This window comes from Bos mutus, chromosome 9 (assembly GCF_027580195.1).
Source record: "Bos mutus isolate GX-2022 chromosome 9, NWIPB_WYAK_1.1, whole genome shotgun sequence".
NCBI lineage: Eukaryota > Metazoa > Chordata > Mammalia > Artiodactyla > Bovidae > Bos > Bos mutus.
The window spans coordinates 38,292,229-38,314,105 of NC_091625.1; the positions used below are offsets into that span (position 1 = coordinate 38,292,229).

Genomic DNA, 21,877 nt, shown 5'->3' on the forward strand with positions numbered 1-21,877 from the left:
ATCCACATGGGTACCCCAACATAACTGTAGCTCAACTTCACCCCAAAGTCTTGGAAAGGTTACATGACAGACAGATGTAGTAGGCATGAGATTACAGGCCAAGAGGAAGAGGTCGGGCTATAGGCAGTATATTTGACAGGCTCATACACTGCAAGCCTTGTTTCGGGCCCCTTACAAAGCACCGCTTTAGGAGGAAAACAAGATGTTCTTTGTAAATAAAAGTTCATGCATTTGAGTAATGAAGTCATTTTCCAGCGCTGGAGTGAAAGATATTCTTTTCCCAAGCCCTCTGGGTGAGGACTATTGGGAGGAAGAGGGTGGCCAGCCAGTCTCCAGGGAAGGTATGAGCACAAAGACCGCAGCAGCCTATCCCTAGAAAAGGAGAAAGCTGCCCAAGGAAGTGGGTGCCCTCTTCCCTGCCATCTGGGAGCATCCACCTCTGGCTCCAGCCCGAATCCCTTTCCCACCCACTTTCCTGCAAACCAGCGGGGCCACATAAAAGATCTGCATAAATATAGATAAGACATCCGGCACCTTAGCTAAATAAATAAGAGAAGTGAGGAAGCAATTACAAAAGCTGAATATTCATCTGGGGCACTTGGAGGGGCTCCAAACTGAGAGGGGAGGGGAGGACGCCAGGAAAGGCCCAGCCAGAGTGCCTGAAAGACCAGCTTGGAGGGGGAGGTCCTGGAAGAGAAGGTAAAAAGGGAGTGGTAAGAATGGGTGTGGGAAGGAAGCCAGGGCAGCGCAACCCTTAGTCCCCACCCGACCGCCGGGGACAGGAGGTGGCCTCCGCTCCCGGGCTCGTCCCAAACCCATCCGCCGCTCCATGCTGAGCTTTAGCTTCATCCATCTGTACATTCTTTAGCCAGTGTCTCTGGGGAGAGAGAGAGAAAGTGAGAGAGGGAAACAGAGGGGAGAGAGAAAGAAGAGAGAGGGAGGCAGGGAGGGAGGCCGGCTCTAGCTTACTCTCTCACTCTCCCTTTTTCTACTAAGTTGCTCCCGGGGCTGCCCTGAGTTCCCACATCTGGATACCGCAGACGCAGAGAAGGTACCATAAGCGAGGCACCACCGCATCACAGCGGGGACTGGCAAGGACTAAGAGTGGCCGAGCCCCTGGACGAGCCCTGTCGGATGTCAGCGGAGAGATGGCTTTGAGCTCAGCCTGGTGCGGAGTCCTGCCCCTGTGGCTCCTCTGCGGCGCCGCCTGCTCCCGCGCCGCGTCTGGGGACGGCAGCGCCTTCCCTTTTGACATCGAAGGGAGCTCAGCGTTCGGCCGACTAGACCCGCCTGAGACCAGCGAGCCCCGCGTGGCTCCCGGAAGCCTGCCGCCTGCTCCCAAGGTACAGTGCCCCTGCCGTTGTCACCCGACTGGGGCACCTGCGCCCCGTGCTGCGTGTGCCACACTCGTTGTTCCCCTCCCCCGCCTTCCCTTTTCCACCCGCCTTGAGAGTTTCACCTGGACGAGGTCAGTTCAGAAACTTGAAATAAAGAGTTTTACTTTGGATTTGGACTTTGTGAGTTGAGAGCGGAGACTTTGGAACACGTCCTTGTTCGAGCTGGCAAAAGGGCATGTGTCCTGAATACTCTGAGTCAGTAGGCTAGACTCTCACCTAGGGCCACAGTGGCACTTCTGTGACTTTCTGCCGTTTGTATGTTCCAGTAGAGGCATTTTTGTCAAATCACACCTCATAATGTGCGTGCCCTGCCACTGGCTTCCTGCTCCTCCTCTCCGTGATATTAGGACAGTAGGAACAGCAGTGCGCAGCCAATCTTTCGGTCACAAATTAATCAGAAGGTCCTCAGCAACAGGGGAGGGTGAGGGGTGGGTGAGGGCACCAAAGAAGCTGTTAGGAAACTGCAGAGCAAATACCTTAAATAGACAGGGGCCATTATATTCCAGAAACAAGAGGTCATGATGAAAGTCAAGCCCCAAACCAAATGTAAAAATGATGAATATATGCTATTGATGATAGTCAAAGAGCTGTTGTTTGAATTCCTTGCAATAGCATTTACATTGAAAACATAACCAAAGTGTAGAAATTGGGTAAAGGAAGATGGATCCAGAGTAAGTGATTTAAAAGCTCCTTTAGCCAAGACAGACAATAGCATGTCCAGTGCGTGGGGGATGCTAAGTAGGAGGAAAATGAAGTCACCTAAGTTCATGGGAAAAGAAAGAGCAGTTGACCTAAGAAGACACACATACACACACCCTATAGCTATGGTTACAGCAACTGTAGAACCAAAGCTATTATGTGGATTGATGCCATTTCTAACAGCACTGAAGTCTGGATTATTGCTACTAGTCCTACTAATTGTTAGTATAACTGTAGCTTTATTAATTACTACTGATAAGATATGCTGCGTGAAGATGGTCCTTCTCCAGGAGTGAGCTCTACCCACGCCCTAAAATGAGGGGAGGATGGGTAGGGCCAGAGCATACTAACCCCTATTGTGATGTGAAATGTAATCCCCATGAGAAAGAGAGGCATGCCTTCTAGTCAACTTTGTACTCAGATTCGGAGAGAAGCCAGATCGGGAGACACTCCACACAGTGGGAAGGCTTCACTTCTCTACAGGCTTGGAATCAACCCCTCAGGAAGCATTATCTCCACCTGTTGCTTTGAGTGTGGAAAGTTCCAGGATGAAATGCTTGACTTAAGAGTAGGAATGCCAGACAGAATACAGGACACCCAATTAAATTTGAATTTCAGAAAAACAACAAATAGATTTTTAGTTATATCTCAAATATTTCATGAGATGTATTTATGCTAAAAAGATTTTTCATTGTTGATCTGAAATTCAGTTTATCTGGGCATTCTGTATTTTTACCTGCTAATTCTAAAAAGACAGGCGCACATAACTTTTTGTAATTCTCCTCTCACAAAAAGTAAGAAAATCATTATTTTATTCTTAGGGAAACTTAAATTTATTGCTGAAACCCCAAACAATTTCTTATGCCCTCACATACCCAGTGAAATAATATGAAGTCAGCACATCAGAGTTTTAGATTGCAGGCTTTGCAGTCTGATGATCCCAAGCTCAAATTTTAGCTTCTGTGCTCCTTACCTTGAGCAAACTACAGATGCCCAACTTGCAGATAAAGAAACTGAGGCTTAGAGAAGTTACTGATGTCTACATTATACTTCATATACTAACTGTGATGAAATTAGATAAAATACATAGAGGGCTTAACACAGTGACTGACTGGAAATGCTTTATACATCCCAAGTGTTGTCTTTATTATTATTATGAGCAATACATGGATTATTGGACTGAAAGAGACCCTTATTTGGGAATATTTCTCAGAAGTTTATTTTTATGCTGCTATTTTACTTAATATTGCTTGTCTGTACCTTTTCAATCAAAAAGAATGTCCTGTAGTGAGTTAAATTTGTAACACTGTCAGAGACTAATAGGTTCAGAATGCCCATTGAGGTTTTTGGTTTAGGGAAACAGAAAGAAGCTATTAGTCATTCAAAGTATATGATGTAGAAAGGGTGGGATTGGGGTAATTATGTTCCCACTGCATAGTTTCACATAATGCCTCCAGTCAGCCTGTGGTCCCACAGCGATCCCAGTGCCCCACCAGTCGGGTTTCCCATGCTCTTTATAGCCAGGAAGGAGACCTGAAATCAAATACATTCTGGAGATTTAATAACATGGTACAGCCACTCTGATGAATTGGTTCAGGAGGCTGTATTTTCATCTATAGAAAGAGAACATGGGTTCATACAGAACATTATTCGTGGGAGGTTCAAGAAGTGGATGGAAGGATAGTCTAAAAATATTCATTTTATTTGAATTGGATATATACATGTGTGTATATATGTGTGTATATAAATGGTTATTCCTCAATTTGCCTTCAAAGGGAAGGAAGAAAAATATTAACGCAAGCATGGAGCAGTGGAAGGTGCTAGGCTGGTGGTCTTTCTAAGGTTCCCCATGCTCCTCCATAGCAGGACTGACATCCTCTCCACCCGAGCCCTCCACCCTCAGCACAGAGGTAGGCACACTGGTGCACAGTGTGAGTTGGAGAACATACGCACTGAATGTACATTGAGGAAAAGGATGGGATGTGCTGGCTGACCAAGAAGGAAGGCCCCTCCCTACCTTCTAAAATAAGCACAAGCTTCCCTCAGGATGCAGAGAATGTGAAAAGAGGAGCACCCATGGGTAACTCTGTGCTAGTTGGCAGGATTTCCTCACTATCTAGGTGAGGAAAACACTAGCTTTGTTTTTTTATATAAGCAGATACTTTACTGAGTCCATTATTCCTGAGTATATGGTGACAACAATGATTTTCAGTAGGTAGGGGTGGGGAAAGGGGAAACTAGGTAGTGTCATAAAGTAGATTTAGTATCCTAATATTCCACATTTAAGAAAACAAAGTCTTAATTTTATTATACAAGTGAATAATAGGCACAATTGAAACTAGGCACAAATCTTCGTGGCCAATATGGAGACGCAGAAGAACAGGCGGGGATGCAGGGACAGAGAGAGTAACATCCCCAGAGGAGGGTATCCAAGTGTCCTTGGAAAGAGTGACATTCTTGTCTATCAGAAAGAAGCAGGAGTTAAACAAGGTCACAAACTCTAGGTTAGAGGTTGATTAAAAGAAACCATTAGTTGGGCATATTTCTCAGGACTTTATGGTGCTGTTTTACTTAATATCACCATTTGTCTATATTCTTTGTGGCTGGAAAGAAGCCACCCAGAGACTCAGAAGGAGAATGGGGACTCTGCTGGAGGGGCAAAGTGTGAAGTGGTGGAGTGCCACAGCACTGTTACTGCCTTTGGTAGGTTATTGAGAAAATAAGGGAAATAACTGACAATATTGAGCAAACTTCTCTGACAGGGGAAAACAGGAGTTTATCTCCCAATAAACCTAGTTTATCTCCTGGGTTTTGCTGCTGCTGCTGTTAGCTTCCCTCCAAGAAAATTGTGCCCCATGAACTGCATGTACAAGTATACCCTGCATAAGACAAACCTGCTTGCTAAAGACAAGCACTATGAAGGAGACTCATTCTGATGTACTTTTCTTCTAGACTCCCTTCATGGTCTATTTGTGATCCTGTACTCCAACACATAGTTAGGTGCCTGGCCACTAAAGGACTGCAGTATGTTTATTAAAAGACAGCTTAGATCTCTTTCACTATCTGCTTTCCTTTTCCTTATCTTGCTCCCAGACTTTGAAAGAGGCTCTGTAGAATTCACACTAAGACTTCCAGTCACTGGCCTGGGCCATCATTCTGTACGTTCTTCAACAGTGTGGTTGGTAATTTGACACCCTCACATCCACCCTGACACACAGTGTGTGTGTGCTTATGTGTGTGTGTGCTCTGTCGGTCTGACTCTGTCTGACTCTCTGTGACCCCATGGACTGTAGCCCACCAGGCTCCTCTGTCCGTGGAATTTCCCAGGCAAGAATATTGGAATGGGTTGCTGTTTCCTACTCCAGAGGATCTTCCCATCCCAGGGATCAAACCTGCGTCTCTTGCATCTCCTGCATTTGGCAGGCAGATTCACTATCACTGTGCCACCTGGGAAGCCTATTTCATTCAATATCCTCCAAAGAGGAGGTTTTGAGTTCTGCCATGTAAACAGCAATAAAGCAAGGGCCAGGAGGAACACAAAAAAAAGCAGTCACATTCCAACCCTCAAGGAGTAAGCAATCTAGGATAGAAAGATATATATATAGCCACTATATAAAGCAGAATGAATTCATGTTCTGTAAGAATGACTATCACTAATGCCATGGGGGTAATATAGAAAAAGTACTACTCCTGGGGTAGGAGAGCAGAGCACAGCCACTCATCAAACACTGAAGAAGGCTCATAGGAAACATTGTTTTAGAAGAACTGGCATATAGTAACAACAACAACAACAATAATAATGGTAATACCGTGGCCTATAGATGACATTCATTGAGTATTTACCATGTGTTGGACACTGGCCTAAGCACTTGCCATGAGTTACTTCCTTTAACCCTCATAACAGTTCAATAGACTGGCATAGTCATCATCTCATTTTACAAACATGGAAACTGAGGCACAGAGCATTTGCCCAGGCATCCTACCTGGTAAGTGGCACAGCTAGGAAGGAGTTTATGAAAGTAATTCAACTTGCAAGAGTATCTGGGAAAGTGTGGCTAGGTAAATAGAACTATATGTGGAAATAATTTTTGTCAAAGTTTGGGAATAAAATGAAGGTATATAAAATACCATTCAAAGACCATTTATGCAGGGCTTCCCTGGTGGCTCTCAGATGGTAAAGAATCTGCTTGCAATACAGGAGACCTGGGTTCAATCCCTGGGTGGGAAAGATCCCCTGGAGAAGGAAATGGCAACCCACTCCAGTATTCTTGCCTGGAGAATTCCATGGACAGAGGAGTCTGGCGGGATACAGTCCATGGGGTCGCAAAGAGTCGGACATGACTGAGCAACTGACACCTGACCTGCTAGATGAATAGCACAAATTACATGGCCTATATTACAGAATTTATTATAAGATTGCTGAAAAACAGAGAATTCCATTTGCTGTGATCCTAAAGTTCTCAGATGTAACCAGAAGAAAAAATTTTAATTGTGGTAAAATATACACAAAATTTACTATTTTAACCATTTGTAAATGACATCAGGTACATTCACCATTCATCATCATCCATTGCCATCCATCATCATCACCACCATCCATCTCAAAGCTTTTTCATCTTCCCAACTGAAACTCAATACTGTATACATTAAACAATAATTCCCATTAGCCTTTTCCCCAGGCCCTGGCAGCCACCATTCTACTCTAGGTATCTCATATAAGTGGAATCTACTTGTCTTTTCTTATCTGCCTTACTGCACTCACTATAACGTGTTCAGGCTTCATCCATTTTGTAGCATGTGTCCAAATTTCATTCCTTTTTAAGGCTGAATGATATTCTATTCTATGTGTATATCGCATTTTGTTTATCCATTTACCTGTTGGTGGACATTGAGTTGTTTCTACCTTTTGGCTGCTATGAAAAGTTTTGCTATGAACATTGGTCTACAATTATCCATTTGAGTTTCTTCTTTCAGTTCTTTTGGGTATATACCTAGAAACAGAATTGCTGATCCTATGGGACAGAGAAAGTTTTGAAGCTCAGATTTTTATAGAGGCCAAGCAAAAAACAACTGGGCAGTGAAAGGAACATGTCCTATGAGTGATGGGGCCCAAGAAACAGCAGAGGAAGCGTGCCTCTCCTGGGGGCACCCACCTCTGTGTTTAACGAGAAGATAGAATCTGGATTCTTCAGTGAAATTGCTGACTCAATTTTTTTAATGCCCTGAGGGAAGCACAGCTGATGGTCCAGTTCAGCCTGAAGACTGTTTATTTGCAGTCCTCTGCTTTACATTTGAAATTCACCTTTCATCAAAGGCGTAATGTGCGCATCTGGCCGGACAGATGTGGTAGGAATCTAGCTCCCCTGCTTTCTAGCTGTTTGACTTTTAGGCAGATTAGCTCAGAGGCTTGGTTTGTTTGGTTTAAAATGAGTACAAATGTATTTGCCTTATTTGTGAAATTTAAGTGAAATTATGTATAGAAGCTGCCTAATGCAACGTTTGCCCTCATTCTCTCTTCTCTCCTTCCCTCCTCACCCTCTTCCTTCCACTATCTGTTTTTATCTACCTGCAAATTTATGTTTGTAGTATTTGCTTATTTTCATCTAAATTTTTATTTATTCTGTAAATTTGATTACTCTCAACTTTGGCTTACAAATTTGTTGATTATTCAACATTGGAGAAGGAAACTAGCTTAATTATTATAATCATTGTATCCCTAATGGTTCTTTAAACATAACCTTTCCCCAGGAATCTGAGTAGTTAAGAAAAATGAATGAGTTTTTCAAAATCTCGAAAAAGTTAAACAAAAAGAAAAAACGCAATAAATTTGATATGACAAGGACTATAACTTTTTTCCCCCATTAATAATTAAATTCTCAAATCTGACTTGTTATAATTTCCTTAAACATATAATGCCACAATACTCCTCTCCTTTAGGAATGGAGTTTTTCCTTGCTCAAAGTAACCAAATAATGATGGCCAGACATAATTCTGAGACATTTGATTGATCAGAAACCATTAAAATCAGATCATCAGCACATGCTCTGAGTTCCAAAACTTAGCATTTCCAAACAATCACGTGTTTTCTAAAGCAGGTAATCTGCTACTTGACTGAGATATAGTCATCACATAGAAGAATATTTAAGTATCTACTCCAGCATTTGCCAAAGAGCAGCATTCTTTTTTCAGCTGTTTTTTCTTTTTGCTCCTCGTGTGGTACAGTTAAATTCTGGGAAATGGTTTACTAAAGGGAAGTTTAACCACAGATGTTTGTAATTCCAACTTAAGTTTCCCATCAAAGTCTTAATGAAATTCAGCTGCCAGCAGTGCAGCTCTGAATCTGAGTCTTTTTATCCTGAGAAACTTGGGGAAAACAGCATTCCGAAGATGAATGGTAGTGGGAAAATGTCCATATTAAAGCCCAAATCCTGTACGTAAAGGAAAAAAAAATACACAAAGAAATAAATTCTTAAAAAAAAGAGAGGAGTGGTCATATTGAGTAACATGCAATATGGCCCTCTTTTCACTTCCAGGAATTTCTTAGTTTGTGTGTTGTGTTTTCTTGGAAGCTAGAGATTCTAGTGTTTACCTAAATGGAGTCAAGTATCAACGTTTATGACTCCATGGGAACCAATGAGTTGGAGAAATCCCATAACACTAAAAGCTGCATTAGCCCAAGTCTCTTGGAGACTAGAGCAGTGATCCGTGCTGCATTCTACAGCTAACAGGACTCTCGAGCACAGTGCAGACTCTGTATATTAATATTTATTTTGAAATTATGCCCTCCATTACAGGGAGTGGCATGGTTGCTTTAAAGGAGATCGGGACGTCTAGAGATCAAAGACGTCCTCACTTAAATTCACCGTGGGCGTGACTGCTACGTGCTATGCTGTTGTCTATTTACAAAGTGAACTACCGCATGGCACCCTGCACTGAGCAGCTCTAAAAAGCTAAATGTGGGACCAAAGGATGCATTTTATAGACACCAGCAGAAGGCAAGACAACTGTCTAGCAAAGCTTTGAATTATGGGATGCCAGGGCTGTAGAACCATTTAGAATCACAAGAGCCAGAGCAAAATCAGGGTTTAAAATCATGGCTGGCTTCTTCTTCCATAGCAGAATTATTCTATAGTGCCTTTCAAGATTCACAGTCCCAGTGTGTATGCTACCCTTTGATAAACAGGGCTATAATCTGACAAGCTAAGTGTGCCCTAAGTGTAACCTCTCTTCCTGTTGGTATGCTATTAGTCTGGGAACAGCAGAGCGGTTCTGTCATCTGTGATTCTGTCAATCCTCAGGTCACAGGTGAGGTGCTAAGTGCCTGTTATTTGGAGGCTGAACTGAGTCTGAAAGCCTGGAGACCGGCCAGTGTTTCTTTGTGGTGCATGAATGATTGCCTCATTCTGTATTGTTCCCTTGGAATTATTGTCTGTTGTGATTAATGCCAGCAGACACCTTGAAATGCGACTTAAACCAGAGACAAGCCCTGAAGCCTCTACTGCAGCACAGAGTTCAGCATAGAGGAGACCTGTTTGAATGCCAGCCAGTGGGTGGTTATCACTGGATGTGTAACTCTATTGGACCTTGCAGTGGGAACTGTAAAATCAAAGGGATCACAGGATATTAGATCCGGAAGGGGAGTTTAGGGATTCAAACCCTCTCATTTTATAGGTAAGGAAGTTGAGTCTTAGAGGGGTTGAGGTGCTTCACTCAAGGACACAAAGCTCACAAGCAGCAGTGCCAGGAATCATGTCTTCTGACTTCCAGCCTTATTTTCTTTCAAATTGTTTCAAGGGACTTAATCATCTTTAGCTTTAGAACTGGGAATCATTAAGTGTTTTACATATGTGTGCTGTGCTTAGTTGCTCAGTCATGTCTGACTCTTTGCAACTCCATGGACTATAGCCCACCAAGTTCCTCTATGGGGATTTTCCAGTCAAGAATACTGGAGTGGGTTGCCATGCCCTCCTCCAAGGGATTTTCTCGACCCAGGGATCGAACCCAGGTCTCCCACTTTGCAGGTGGATTCTTTACCATTGAGCCCTGGTGGTAAAGAATCTGCCTGCCAATGCAGGAGACACAGGTTTGATCCCTGGGTCAGGAAGCCCCTGGAGAAGGAAATGGCGATCCCATATTCTTGTCTGGGAAATCCCATGAATAGAGGAGCCTGGAGGGCTATAGTCCATGGGGTCCCCAAAGAGTCAGATATGATTTAGTGACTAAACATCAACAGTAATATATATATGACTGCAGCCTTGAAATTAAAAGACCCTTACTCCTTGGAAGGAAAGTTATGACCAACCTAGATAGCATATTCAAAAGCAGAGACATTACTTTGCCAACAAAAGTCCGTCTAGTCAAGGCTATGATTTTTCCTGTGGTCATGTATGGACATGAGAGTTGGACTGTGAAGAAGGCTGAGTGCCGAAGAATTGATGCTTTTGAACTGTGGTGTTGGAGAAGACTCTTGAGAGTCCCTTGGACTGCAAGGAGATCCAACCAGTCCATTGTGAAGGAGATCAGCCCTGGGATTTCTTTGGAAGGAATGATGCTAAAGCTGAAACTCCAGTACTTGGGCCACCTCATGCAAAGAGTTGACTCATTGGAAAAGACCATGATGCTGGGAGGGATTGGGGGCAGGACAAGAAGGGGACGACAGAGGATGAGATGGCTGAATGGCATCACTGACTCGATGGACGTGAGTCTGAGTGAACTCTGGGAGTTGGTGATGGACAGGGAGGCCTGGCGTGCTGCGATTCATGGGGTCGCAAAGAGTCGGACACGACTGAGCGACTGAACTGAACTGAACTGATACATAGATAGATAGATAGATAGATATAGATATCTTTAAGAAAAAAAAAAAAAAACTTATTACTTCTAATATACTATCCCTAGAGGAGGAAATGGCAACCCACTCCAGTATTTTTGCCTGAAGAATCCCATGGACAGAAGAGCCTAGCGGGCTATAGTCCATAGGGTTGCAAAGAATCAGTCATGACTAAGCAGGCATGCATGCAATATACTATCACTTCACTCTTTACTGTTTCTAGTTAACCTTAAGTTGAATTATCAATAGGAAAGTCTCCCAGAATTGAGTAGAGTGGGAAAAAGCACTGAACTGTGAGTCTGGAACTAACTATTCTGGTTCTTGGCCATGCCACTGACAATCATATCACCCTTATCAGTTAAAGGAACCTGAACAAGTCCCTTCACCTCCCAGGGTGACTCGAAAAGAATAAAACAACAAAATTAACAAAGTCAAGGTTAATGCAACCAACAAAGTTCTATAATTGTCTAATAAATAGATCAAATTATAAACTGTTAAAGAGAAGCCAACTTAAGGAACAGAATCACTCAGAGTCCAGCTTCTGTCCTAGTTAGAACCCAAAGATGTAGAGGGAAACATGGGGTCCTGATCTGGTGAAGAGGGTGGATGGGAATGGTTTAACAGAGTCCTTGTTCCTGCTTCCTCAGAACCCCAGGGGCAGGACTGAGGATGGAATGCAGAACAGAGCACTGGCCCAGCCATGGACATGAGCCTTTCCAAGGTGACTCACTCAGGAGGTTCCCAGGCAGTATCCAGGACAGAGACCTAAGTGTACCCAATGAACATTTACAGTCTCCCACATCAGGGTTCCTGGATACTGCTGTCTGCCCCTCCAGACACTTCAGGGTGACTCTAAGCATTAAGCTCCACATGGAAAAACAGGAAGTATGACAATAGACAAGATGAGGGACATGGGGACTCATGTCCATGTGTCTTCTAACACTTAAGTGACCTGTGACCGAGGGTCCAGAGAGGAGACTGTCTTTTCACTCTGCAAAAGGAAGGAAGAGCCAGTGAGAGATTACTGACTCATCATAAACATCAACTGAAATCACTGTATTATAATAGACACAGTATCGCTGCTCCCAACTGAGCCTTTATGATAAGGTAAAGAGGAAGCCTAATTTGATAGCCTTTTCCAGCCTGGGCAGAAATCAGAACTCAACATTTGAAAGCAAATATTTTTTGAAAGGACCTTTCTGGAAATCAGAATCGTCAGTGTATCAGAATTGCCCAGGAGCGTGAATGACTATGGGGAGGAGGAGTTGACGTCATGGAGACACCAAGCATGGCCCAAGGGCAGCAGCGCCAGCAGCACATGGGCTGGTGTTGGGCATGCAGACTCCCAGGTCCCACTCAAGAATCAGAATCTGCATTTTCTACCAGATGCCCAGGTTGTTCACAGGCACATTAAAGGATGAGAACCACTAGCCTCAAAAGTGCAGCTGGGCTTAGACTTTAATGGACTTCAGGAAATTGAGAATCCAGAAAAGGAAGTGTTTTTGACGTAATTACAAAGAGGCCTAAAATATAAAACTAAATCATGGCTGCAAGAGGCTAGTGAGAGAGCTTACAGGTTCACCCCAGTACTAGTGCCTGACCTGGAAAGGTACACTTCAGAATAAAATTCAAACTTCAAAGAAAACCGCTGCTTCGAACATCACTTCCTGAAAGCCTGGCGAGCACATAGTAGGTGTTCCAGATGGGGATGTCAAGAAAGACATGAAATGAGAGGGAAGGTTTCTACTCTCTCCTACACTACTCTCCTCCCAGCACATGCAGCCTAGGAACAGGACCACTGGAGACTCTGTGTCCTTCAGAGGAAGGGAGTGGAGATGGGGAGAATTTACTCATGGAGTCTTCTTGAAAACAGGGTATTTCCAGACTCAAAATAGTGGGATTATAATGTTTCTTTTGCTAATAAGGGAGGCTTTCTATAGGGAGGATGATGTGACTTTGGGGAGGGAGGAGTATGGTCTCTGATATAAACTAGAAAGATACTGACAAGAGATTTGGAAGAGCTAGTTCCCCAAAATGAAAATTGCCAAGGCTAGTCCTCAAGCTAGTGCTTTTCTAGACGGGGCTGAGACTTGCAGGAAAGTGCTCCTGAGACAGAGCCTCTGTCTCTTCCTGCATCAGTGGAGTAGTCCCCACCCTCCTGGATGATTCCAGGTCTCTCTGATGCAGCCTCAGCCCTGAGAGGGCCCCTTGTTATTTTATAACAACCTTACAGGACAGCTGTCATTCTTTTAATGCCTAAGCACCTGCTTAGCACTTGCTGTGTCCTAGGCATTGTTTGAGACACTCTATTATTAGTTTTGCTCGTAACATAATGAGGAAGGTACTACTATTAGCACTATTAGTCTATAGATGAGGAAACTGAGTCATATAGAAGTTGAATAAAAAATTGAGTTACTCATTCAAGGTCACAACGCAGGGAATCTGACTCCAAGCTTTTAATCTGTCTTGTAAATATCCTCTAACATCTGTTTCTAAATCTCAGAGTGTCTTACAGTTGCTCAGCTAACAAGGGTCCCCGGTATCATCCAGGAATGCCAGAGTGGTCTTAGTAGCTGATGAGTTTATTTAAAGAACACTGAATTAGTGGTATGTTTATACTTTGACTTGTTTTTCAAGTTCCAGAGTAAACTCACTCTATCATCTCAGTAACAATGGGAGGTTCTTCTTTGGGCAGAAAAGCCTTAAAGATTGACATAATATCTGAATGTGTATGTATTTATTTATCTCCACCTAAGCTAAACATTAGTCGCTTCAGTGGCATCCTGAGTTTACATTAGGAACCTATAACTTGAAAGACCTTGATAGAAAGCTAAAGAAAGAACTTGAACTGTAGTAAAGGCAGAGACTCAGGGGAAGTGATTAGACAAAGTATGTCCACTATAAGAAAACTGAGTGAAGGCTTAGAAACTGTTTATCTTTCAATTTTTTTTCTCTATAAATGACAGTATGGAAAGAAAGGGAGCTTAGAAACTGCAGGTTTCAAGTCAGACCTAAAAGACATATAGGCTGTTAACTTCTTTCCTAGGAATTTTCAAGCACTATATATTAATAAAATAACATGTCTGAAATAAGTGAGTTACTCACTCAGCTCAAAGTGGCTAAGAGCTGAGAGGAACCAGGCAAGGCATCAGTGATTCCATCTGGAACAAACCCAGGTAGCCTCTGCCCTCCTGAACTAGGACAGCTCTGCTAGCAGTCACTTGTGGGGTCTGTTGTTAACCTTGGAGAAAGGAAGGTGTTAGAGCAGTGCTTCCCCAGATCGTCAGGCCCAAGAATCTCTACTGCTTCTCCTGTTCCTCTAGTCTCTGGTTTGGAACTGTTTTGCTTACTGTAGTAGTTTGCTTGGGCTGCCATGATGTTATAGCACAGACTGGGAGATTTAAACGATAGAAATTTATTTTCTCACCTTTCTGGAGCCTAGCAGTCTGGAATCAAGTTGTCAGGATTGGTTTCTGGTGAGAGCTCTCTTCCTGACTTGTAAATGACCATCCTCTCTTTGAGTCCTCACATGGCCTTTATTCTGTGCACATGTAGAGAGAGAGAAAGAGAGAGAGTGAGATCATCCTCTTTCATAAAAACATCAGTTCTATCAGATTAAGGACTTACCCTTATGATCTCACTAAACCTTTATTACCTCTTTATATGCACTACATCCAAATACACTGATATCATGCACAGAACTTTAACATATGAATTGGATGGGGGTAGGGCAGGGAGCGGTACACATAATTGAGTCAATAACACCTACCAAGGGAAGTATGTTATGCAGTATCTCAGTTTTTAATGAGGCAAAGTAATTTATAACAGCAAAAGAGAGCTTCTGATAAAATAATGTGTTATCACTCTGTATTAACTTCAGCCAAAAGCAAAACAAACACAAAAATTTAGCATTTCAGTTCAGTTGTATGTTTCTATGAGCATGTCACAATTAATTTTATTAGATATTTTGAAATATGAATAAAAGTATATTCAGTCTTATATTGCCACTTTGTATTCCTTAGGTGTCCAGAGACACTTGATTGATCAGCATCAATGTTTTTGTTTTCTTATTTCCAAAGGGTACCTACTACCTCAGCAACTTGCTTTGTATGCTACAAGGATGCATAGAACACAGTCAAAGAGATAAAATAAGTAACTAATAGTGTACGACAACTAAATTGGTATGTTATCAAAACTCTTATTTAGGAGGGTTTAGAAGGAATATTCACTTCTAGTGGGAAGTTCATAGGTGACTTCATGGAATAGGTGACATTTAAGTTGAATCTTTAAGACTGAGGAAAATTCAAGCTGAGGGGATCAGATAAATAAAGATCAAAGACACAAGGTTCTTCTGAAAAGGGAGATAGTCCAAATTGGTGGGACTGGACAACAATGAGTCACTGAAAACTTCAAAGCATAAAGAAGCTCAATGAGAATTCATCAACACTGATCTGGAAAGGGGCTATTGGACGGATAAGGCAGTAGGCAACAGGGAGCCTGGAACCAGAGTAACATGTATTGGTAATTGTCCAGGAGAAAGTAAGAAGGGTCTGGATTTAGATGGTGGCCATGGTCTACAACAGAGAAAACAGATGCTGATGTCATTGCAGAGATTTTATTAGATCACTTGCCATGTTTTGGAGAGCAAGGATGACAGAGGAGTCAGAGGTGCTACTGTAGAATTGTACTATATTATTGCAATACAATTGTAGAACTGTAAATACGTCATAGGGAAAAATCTCTTTAGAGACCTTTTAACACAAGACCTACTAAATCAGTAGCTTTCAAACTGAGGCTTCATGAAAATGCCCTGCCTCAGGTACAACTTAGGGTGTGGGAGTGTGAGCAGCAAGAAGCAGGGACTCTGCTTCCTTTAACCAGTGTATCTTTTTAATCAGTTTCATAGGTGAATTCTATTTGAGATTTCCCTCATGTAGAAAGAGAAAAAGGGAATTCTTTGCTCTACAGTGTTTGAGAATCATGATACTGGGCGCTTCCAAGCTGATATTCTAAATCATGACGGATCTCCAAAATGTTGCCCAAAGTCTCATTCAAATTAGTGCTTCCTAGGCATTGTCTCTGTGTTACACACACCTCCCTCAGAGTCACTGTGAACTGCTGATTGCAGAGCTTCCGGTGCTCCAAGCACCTCTGCTGCAGCCCCAAACACAAGCTAGAAATCTCTAAACAATTGGTGCTCTCCTGAGAGATATTTTTATGCTTCCTGTTCCTGTCAGAAGATATTTCTGGCCCTTTCCTAGGAAATTAGGAAATTCCACTTTTGTCTCAGTTATTACCTGGGAATGCTGAGCAAAACAGCAAATGAGTTTTGTAAAGTTTTGGAGAGTGGTATTGGGCAGAGCAGATGATGGTATCTTTCAGCCCTCATAGGAACAGTCAGATGTTTGCATGGTTCTTACTTTTCTAAACCAATTATTTCATCATTATTAACATCATCTTAACTTAAAATCTAACCACCCTTTATCACCTGCACTCTGACCTAAAAAGATAACTCTTGGTCTTACTTTCCCCTCCCTCAACACAGGATTACAACCATCTGTAGTCCTTCATCTCCAAAGGCCAAAATGCTTCCACTATGAATGCTATGTCTACTAAAAGGGAGAAAATAAATACTTTAAACTTTATCTTTTTTTATTTGAATAAAAAAGTGACACCTTAAGCTTTTCACAGTGTCATTAAAGCAAGCTGCCAGATATTTTATTTTGCCTTATGACATATGTTCAGAATACTGAGACAGAACTGATCTTCTGATAAATTAGGAAAGCTCCCTATATATCTCAACCCAAGTTTAAAGAGCACAACTTTCAAAAAGCTGCTGATATTGGACAAATGTTATTTATAAATGAAAAATAATGGAATTTCCAATGACTAACTTAATCAAAAAACAATGTTAATACTTAAAAGCTTCCATGATTTACAAGATATATTCATATATATTTCCACCTTTATTCCTTGCAAACCAGGCAGGCTAGCTGTTATCAGTCTAATTTATATAAATATGTTAGTGTTAGGCTTCCCTGGTGGCTCAGACAAAAAAGAATCTGCCTGCAATGCCAGAGACTGGGGTTCCATCCCTCGGTCAGGAGGATCTGAAGAAGGGAAGGGCTACCCACTCCAGTATTCTTGCCTGGGAAATCCCATGGACAGAAGCTACAGTCCATGGGTTACAAAGAGTTGGACATGACTGAGCTACTAACATGTTCACTTTCCAAAATGTGGACATGTTAAATAATTTGCTCAAAGTTTCATAGCATGGAACAAATATGAAACAGCAGGAAGGTTTACAGAATTCTAGATCATTAGGATGGGAAAAGCCTAAAAAGCATCATGCCACAAATACCATTGAAAGAGGAGGAAATTGGAGCCTGAAGCTAAGTCACTTCCTCAAGGTCCCACAGCAGGTTTCCAGAACTAGAACCACCTCAAGTTTCCTGACTTTTAGAGCAATCCTTTTGTCCTACTGAATCACAGCATGGGCACCATGCTGCTGCTGCTGCTGCTGCTAAGTCGCTCAGTCGTGTCCGATTCTAGCGACCCCATGGACTGCAGCCTACCAGGCTCCTCCGTCCATGGGATTTTCTAGGCAAAAGTACTGGGGTGGGGTGCCACCATAACCAAGGCAAATAATAGGGGTGAGAAACATCTGGTGATCTGTGTGTTGGGATATTAAACAAGTTGGATCAGACAAGAGTGTATCCATGTTCACTTTCTTGTTGTGACATATCACCATTGATGCCTTATTCCTAAATAATTTAACTACTAAGATATCAGAAATTCTCTTGGCTTTTGATCAGTATATTTATCCAAATTTTTAATTTAATTTATAACCACACTACTCGTAGCTTCTTTCCTTTCAATAATTTTTGCTTAGGCCCCATATGGCTACTGATCTCTTCAATTATGCTTTCAGCACCTATACTTAAAAAGAAAGCTTTCAAGTGCAGTAAGATTTCAGAATTTCCGGCTAGAGTTTTTCTGATGGTCATATAAAAATAAACAACACATCCTGGATCTCAAAAGGAGGAAAGAAAAAAGATCTACTTCAAAAATGAACAATCACCCTTTTGTTTTAAAACAATTGAAGAACTAAGTTTAAAAATTCCCAGACCACATTATGTCTGCCTTTCCTGCTGCACACAGTCATCATTCAGGTTTCCACATGACTTTAAGAAATTTCCCTCTCATCATGCAAAACAATTACAAGTTGAGGAATTAATGCAGAAAATTAAATGTGGTCTCTTCTGGCAGTTGTACCCCACTGTGACTGTCCCAAACCGCTCTGTAACAGTTCTGAGTTTCAGCATCTCCATTTTTATCTGTGGAGCTTTTTCACTGCTGATCTCAAAGCCAAGTCACCCTACTCTTCTAACAGAAAGTTTCTCAAAGACAATCTACCAATTCCCAACAGAACTATAGTTAGTAAAATCCAGGGACTGCCCCTGAAATCCAGCCTGCTAGGCTCCTCTGTCCATGGGATTTCCCAGGCAAGAATACTGGAGTGGGTATTTCCTTCTCCAGTGGATTTTCCCGACACAGGGATTAAACCTTCATCTCCTGCACTGGCAGGCGGATTCTTTACCACTGAACCACCAGAGACGTACCCCCCACCTCCACACACAAAATCCAGGGATTGCCCCAGAAATAGCACTGCTTAGATGTGCCCCGAGTCTAATAGGGAATGAGAAATAAGAAAGACTTCAGGGGGTTAGGGCAGCCCCCACGTAGTCAGCAAAATAAAAAGGTCTCTGGGAGGCAGAACAGCTCTAACCTGCTGCGCACTCAACGGTTCACTTTCCAAACAGTGGGCACCATCATCCCTTGTTATCCTCCCGATCTTTGTTGTGGGGAAGATCCTCAGTATGGTGAAAGTAATACTGTATCTAGGAAAATATAAATATATTTGTAAGATCAAGTAATTATCTTTATGGGGGAATGATAATACTCTTTGTAAGGTGCTTAAAATCTCTGGGCTTTATTAAAGGGCTGGGCTCTTCCTACTCTCAAAGACTATCTGTGATTATTTTGGCAGGTGAAGTACATTTTTCCTGTGACCTGTGTTTTTGGACCTGCAATATATCAAAATGTTCAGTGGAAATAAGCCTTTTGTTGTTTTCTTTTTGCAGAACATCTTTTTGTCTGCTCTCCCATTCAGTTGTTTTGAAAGCTAACAAGTGTTGTACCCTTGTTTAGATTTTAAGACATTGTATCTTCATCTCTGATTATCTAAACTGTTTTGATTTTCCTTTGATTACAGTCTCTCTTTTTTAAATCTGCTAACATAAATTCATCTAGAAAATGTGCTCTCTCCTCAAAGTCATGAGTCAGCATGGATTTCCTTGGAACTTAGCTCACATCATCTAAGAAATTTACAAACTTTTTAAAAGGAGAAAAAACTGAAATAGCAGTCAAAGCTTTAAATGAGGATAGAGTTTTGCTCTGTTTCAACTGTTCAGTGACTGGGCTATTGACAGTAGAGTAAAAAAACCCAAGTGCACAAGGTTCTTGCTTTAATTATTAATAGATTCTCAATCAATTAAATCAATCTTATAGCTACTGAGAGGGCCATACAACCAGGTATTTCTATTATCATGCTTTGGCTCATCTCACTTTTGCTTAAAATGCATTAGATAGCAGAATGAAAGAGGATAATATGAAAATATTCTCTTCTTATAGTTGAATGGCATTATCCCTATGCACAAATTTTGACTTGGAAATTATTGTCAGTTCCAAACTCCTAACTCCTAGCTACATAACAGTTCTTCATGGGATCCCGGTGACGACAAGGAATTAATGAGGCTTCTAGGCATACCTAACACTTAGTTCGGGGTTTAGGGCATGCCTCCCGTGTTATCTATGAAAACAGAAGGTGGTGTAGACAGAAAGTGGTATCTCCGTGTGGGTATACTGTAAGCCAGAAGGTTGCTGAAGATGTCACATGAGTTTAATTGCTAATATTAAACTAATCCTTCCAAAGAAAATCCCAGAAAGTAAAAAAAAAAAAGTCATTCCATCTGGTGGCTTTTATTGAAGGTTACTGGGGGCTGGGAGGAAGGGAGCAGGGAGGATGCCTACTTGAAGCAATAAAACAATGAGAGGAATATGAGTACCAGCCTCTCTGCCTTATGGGAAGTGATTAAAAACCGTCTTGTGTTTTCCAGCCTTTTGGCTTCAGTGTTCTCTTTCAAGAAAATGCTGCACAGATGCTGCCTCCTCTGAAGGATCATCTTGATCCACTACCCACCTCCAGGTTAAAAGTAAATTTCCCTTCCTCTTCACGCTCTCAGCATTTCTCTGTACTTCTCCTATATTATGACTCTTAGCACTTTCTACTGTATATTATAGTAAGTTACATATATACCTTAAATGCCCCAACTAACCTCCTGCAGGCCAGAAGTATCCATAATTCATCTTCTGGTTCCCCAAATTGCCTGGCCAAGTGCCTTCAGGATAATAGCTGCTCCAGAAAATAGTTCATGCTTTCCTTATTTGTGGAATACCTGCTTTGTGCCACACACTAAACTGGGCCCTGGGTAAACAGTGCTACATCAAAGAGAGACGCAGAGCGAGTAAATGACCATACCAAACACTGAAGCCAAAACGGTGCTGAGTTTTCTATTTGTGGCACATGTGCTTTCTGACATAATCCTGTCATATACTTCTGATGAACAAATCAGCATTCAGTGAACCATGGTGTCCTAGGCTGTTCATTCCAGGAGCTCTGTGCCACGGGCAAGAATGCCTTTTAAGCTAAAAGCTTTGTCTTTCCCACTGTATATGGAAAAATTGACTATGCACTTTCATGGAGAAGGTCTAGCTAAGAAATGTTTATATTGGAACAAGCCCCATCTCTAAATCTGGGCTTGTTGTTGAATGGTATTTTGTTTCCTTGGATCAGGGAAGGGGTCTGGAAACATCTGTAACTAAACGATCGCTTTAAAATCAGTACAATTTTCCCCGCCTTATATGACAGATAACAAAATTACTTTAAATCAAATACTCTCAGCCTTCCTCATCCATTTCCTTTCATAAATGTGTATTATTTTGCTGTCATTAAAACAGCAGTGCAGAGAACAGATCTACGGCACTTGAGGAATTGTCATCTCTACAGTCATTTTCTTTTCACTTTGTGTACTTTACCATCACTTTTATAAACATGCTTTAACAGAATAACTATCTGGATCAAAACAGTAATTTGGGAACAAAATTTAAAAGCTACAAACAGATGATACCAGATTGTAAAGTGATTCTGAAACTACCCTTCAGAATTTTTACTAAAAATAAAATGTGCAGGTTATTTATGGTATTTATCAATGTAAAATGGAATGAAATAAAGATTTAAACTAAATAGTATTTTACCAAAATCATAAAATAAAATTTTAGAGGAGGGAAGTTAAGGAGAAAAACTGTGGGAAATAATCCCAAATAAGATGAAAAGAATGGAAATTCTATACCAACTTTGAATATCATTCATGTTCTAAAAATAATAGAACTTATGAACAGTTCATGATATTGTAGTTAACATTTTGTGAGTATAGATTTACAACTTGTTGGAAAAGTTTTTCTCTTGTTTTGTTTTTTAATTAGCTCCCCAAATTGAGGAGCTAAATGTTCAGGATGGTAACTCATTTGCCTTGCCTTCTGTAAGCAGTTAGTATTTGATATATTTGTTTATTTATGAGCTGTTTGAAAACAGCCCTGTCATCAGAGTCTCTGATAGACCACCACTCTGAAATACTTCATTTGTGGCCTAAAAGATTCCATCTCCTGAGCCTTCTAAGTGCTTGACACGTAGAGATGTAAAATGTTAGCTTAATGAATTCTACTGCTCCCATTCTGCAAATAAGAACCCTTGGGGTTAGATCACATTGTCATTTGCCTCATAAAATTTGTCTTGTAAAATACAACAAAGGCAGCACGTAGGTTCAACTTACAA

At 41.6% G+C, this 21,877-nt stretch overlaps 1 protein-coding gene across 4 annotated transcripts in view; it reads left to right on the top strand.

Moving 5' to 3' along the window:
* Positions 1 to 574: 574 nt before the first annotated feature.
* LAMA4 (laminin subunit alpha 4) overlaps positions 575 to 21,877 on the top strand; it is a 148,164-nt gene continuing 126,861 nt past the window's right edge. For 2 of the 4 annotated variants that reach the window (XM_005890204.3, XM_070376404.1), the window contains exon 1: positions 743 to 1,343. In XM_005890204.3, the coding sequence (XP_005890266.2) occupies positions 1,149 to 1,343 (195 nt within the window). In that variant the 5' untranslated portion in view covers positions 743 to 1,148. Of the gene's footprint in view, positions 700 to 742; positions 1,344 to 21,877 lie in introns of those variants that run through there. The other 2 variants (XM_070376403.1, XM_070376402.1) reach the window with 2 other exon arrangements.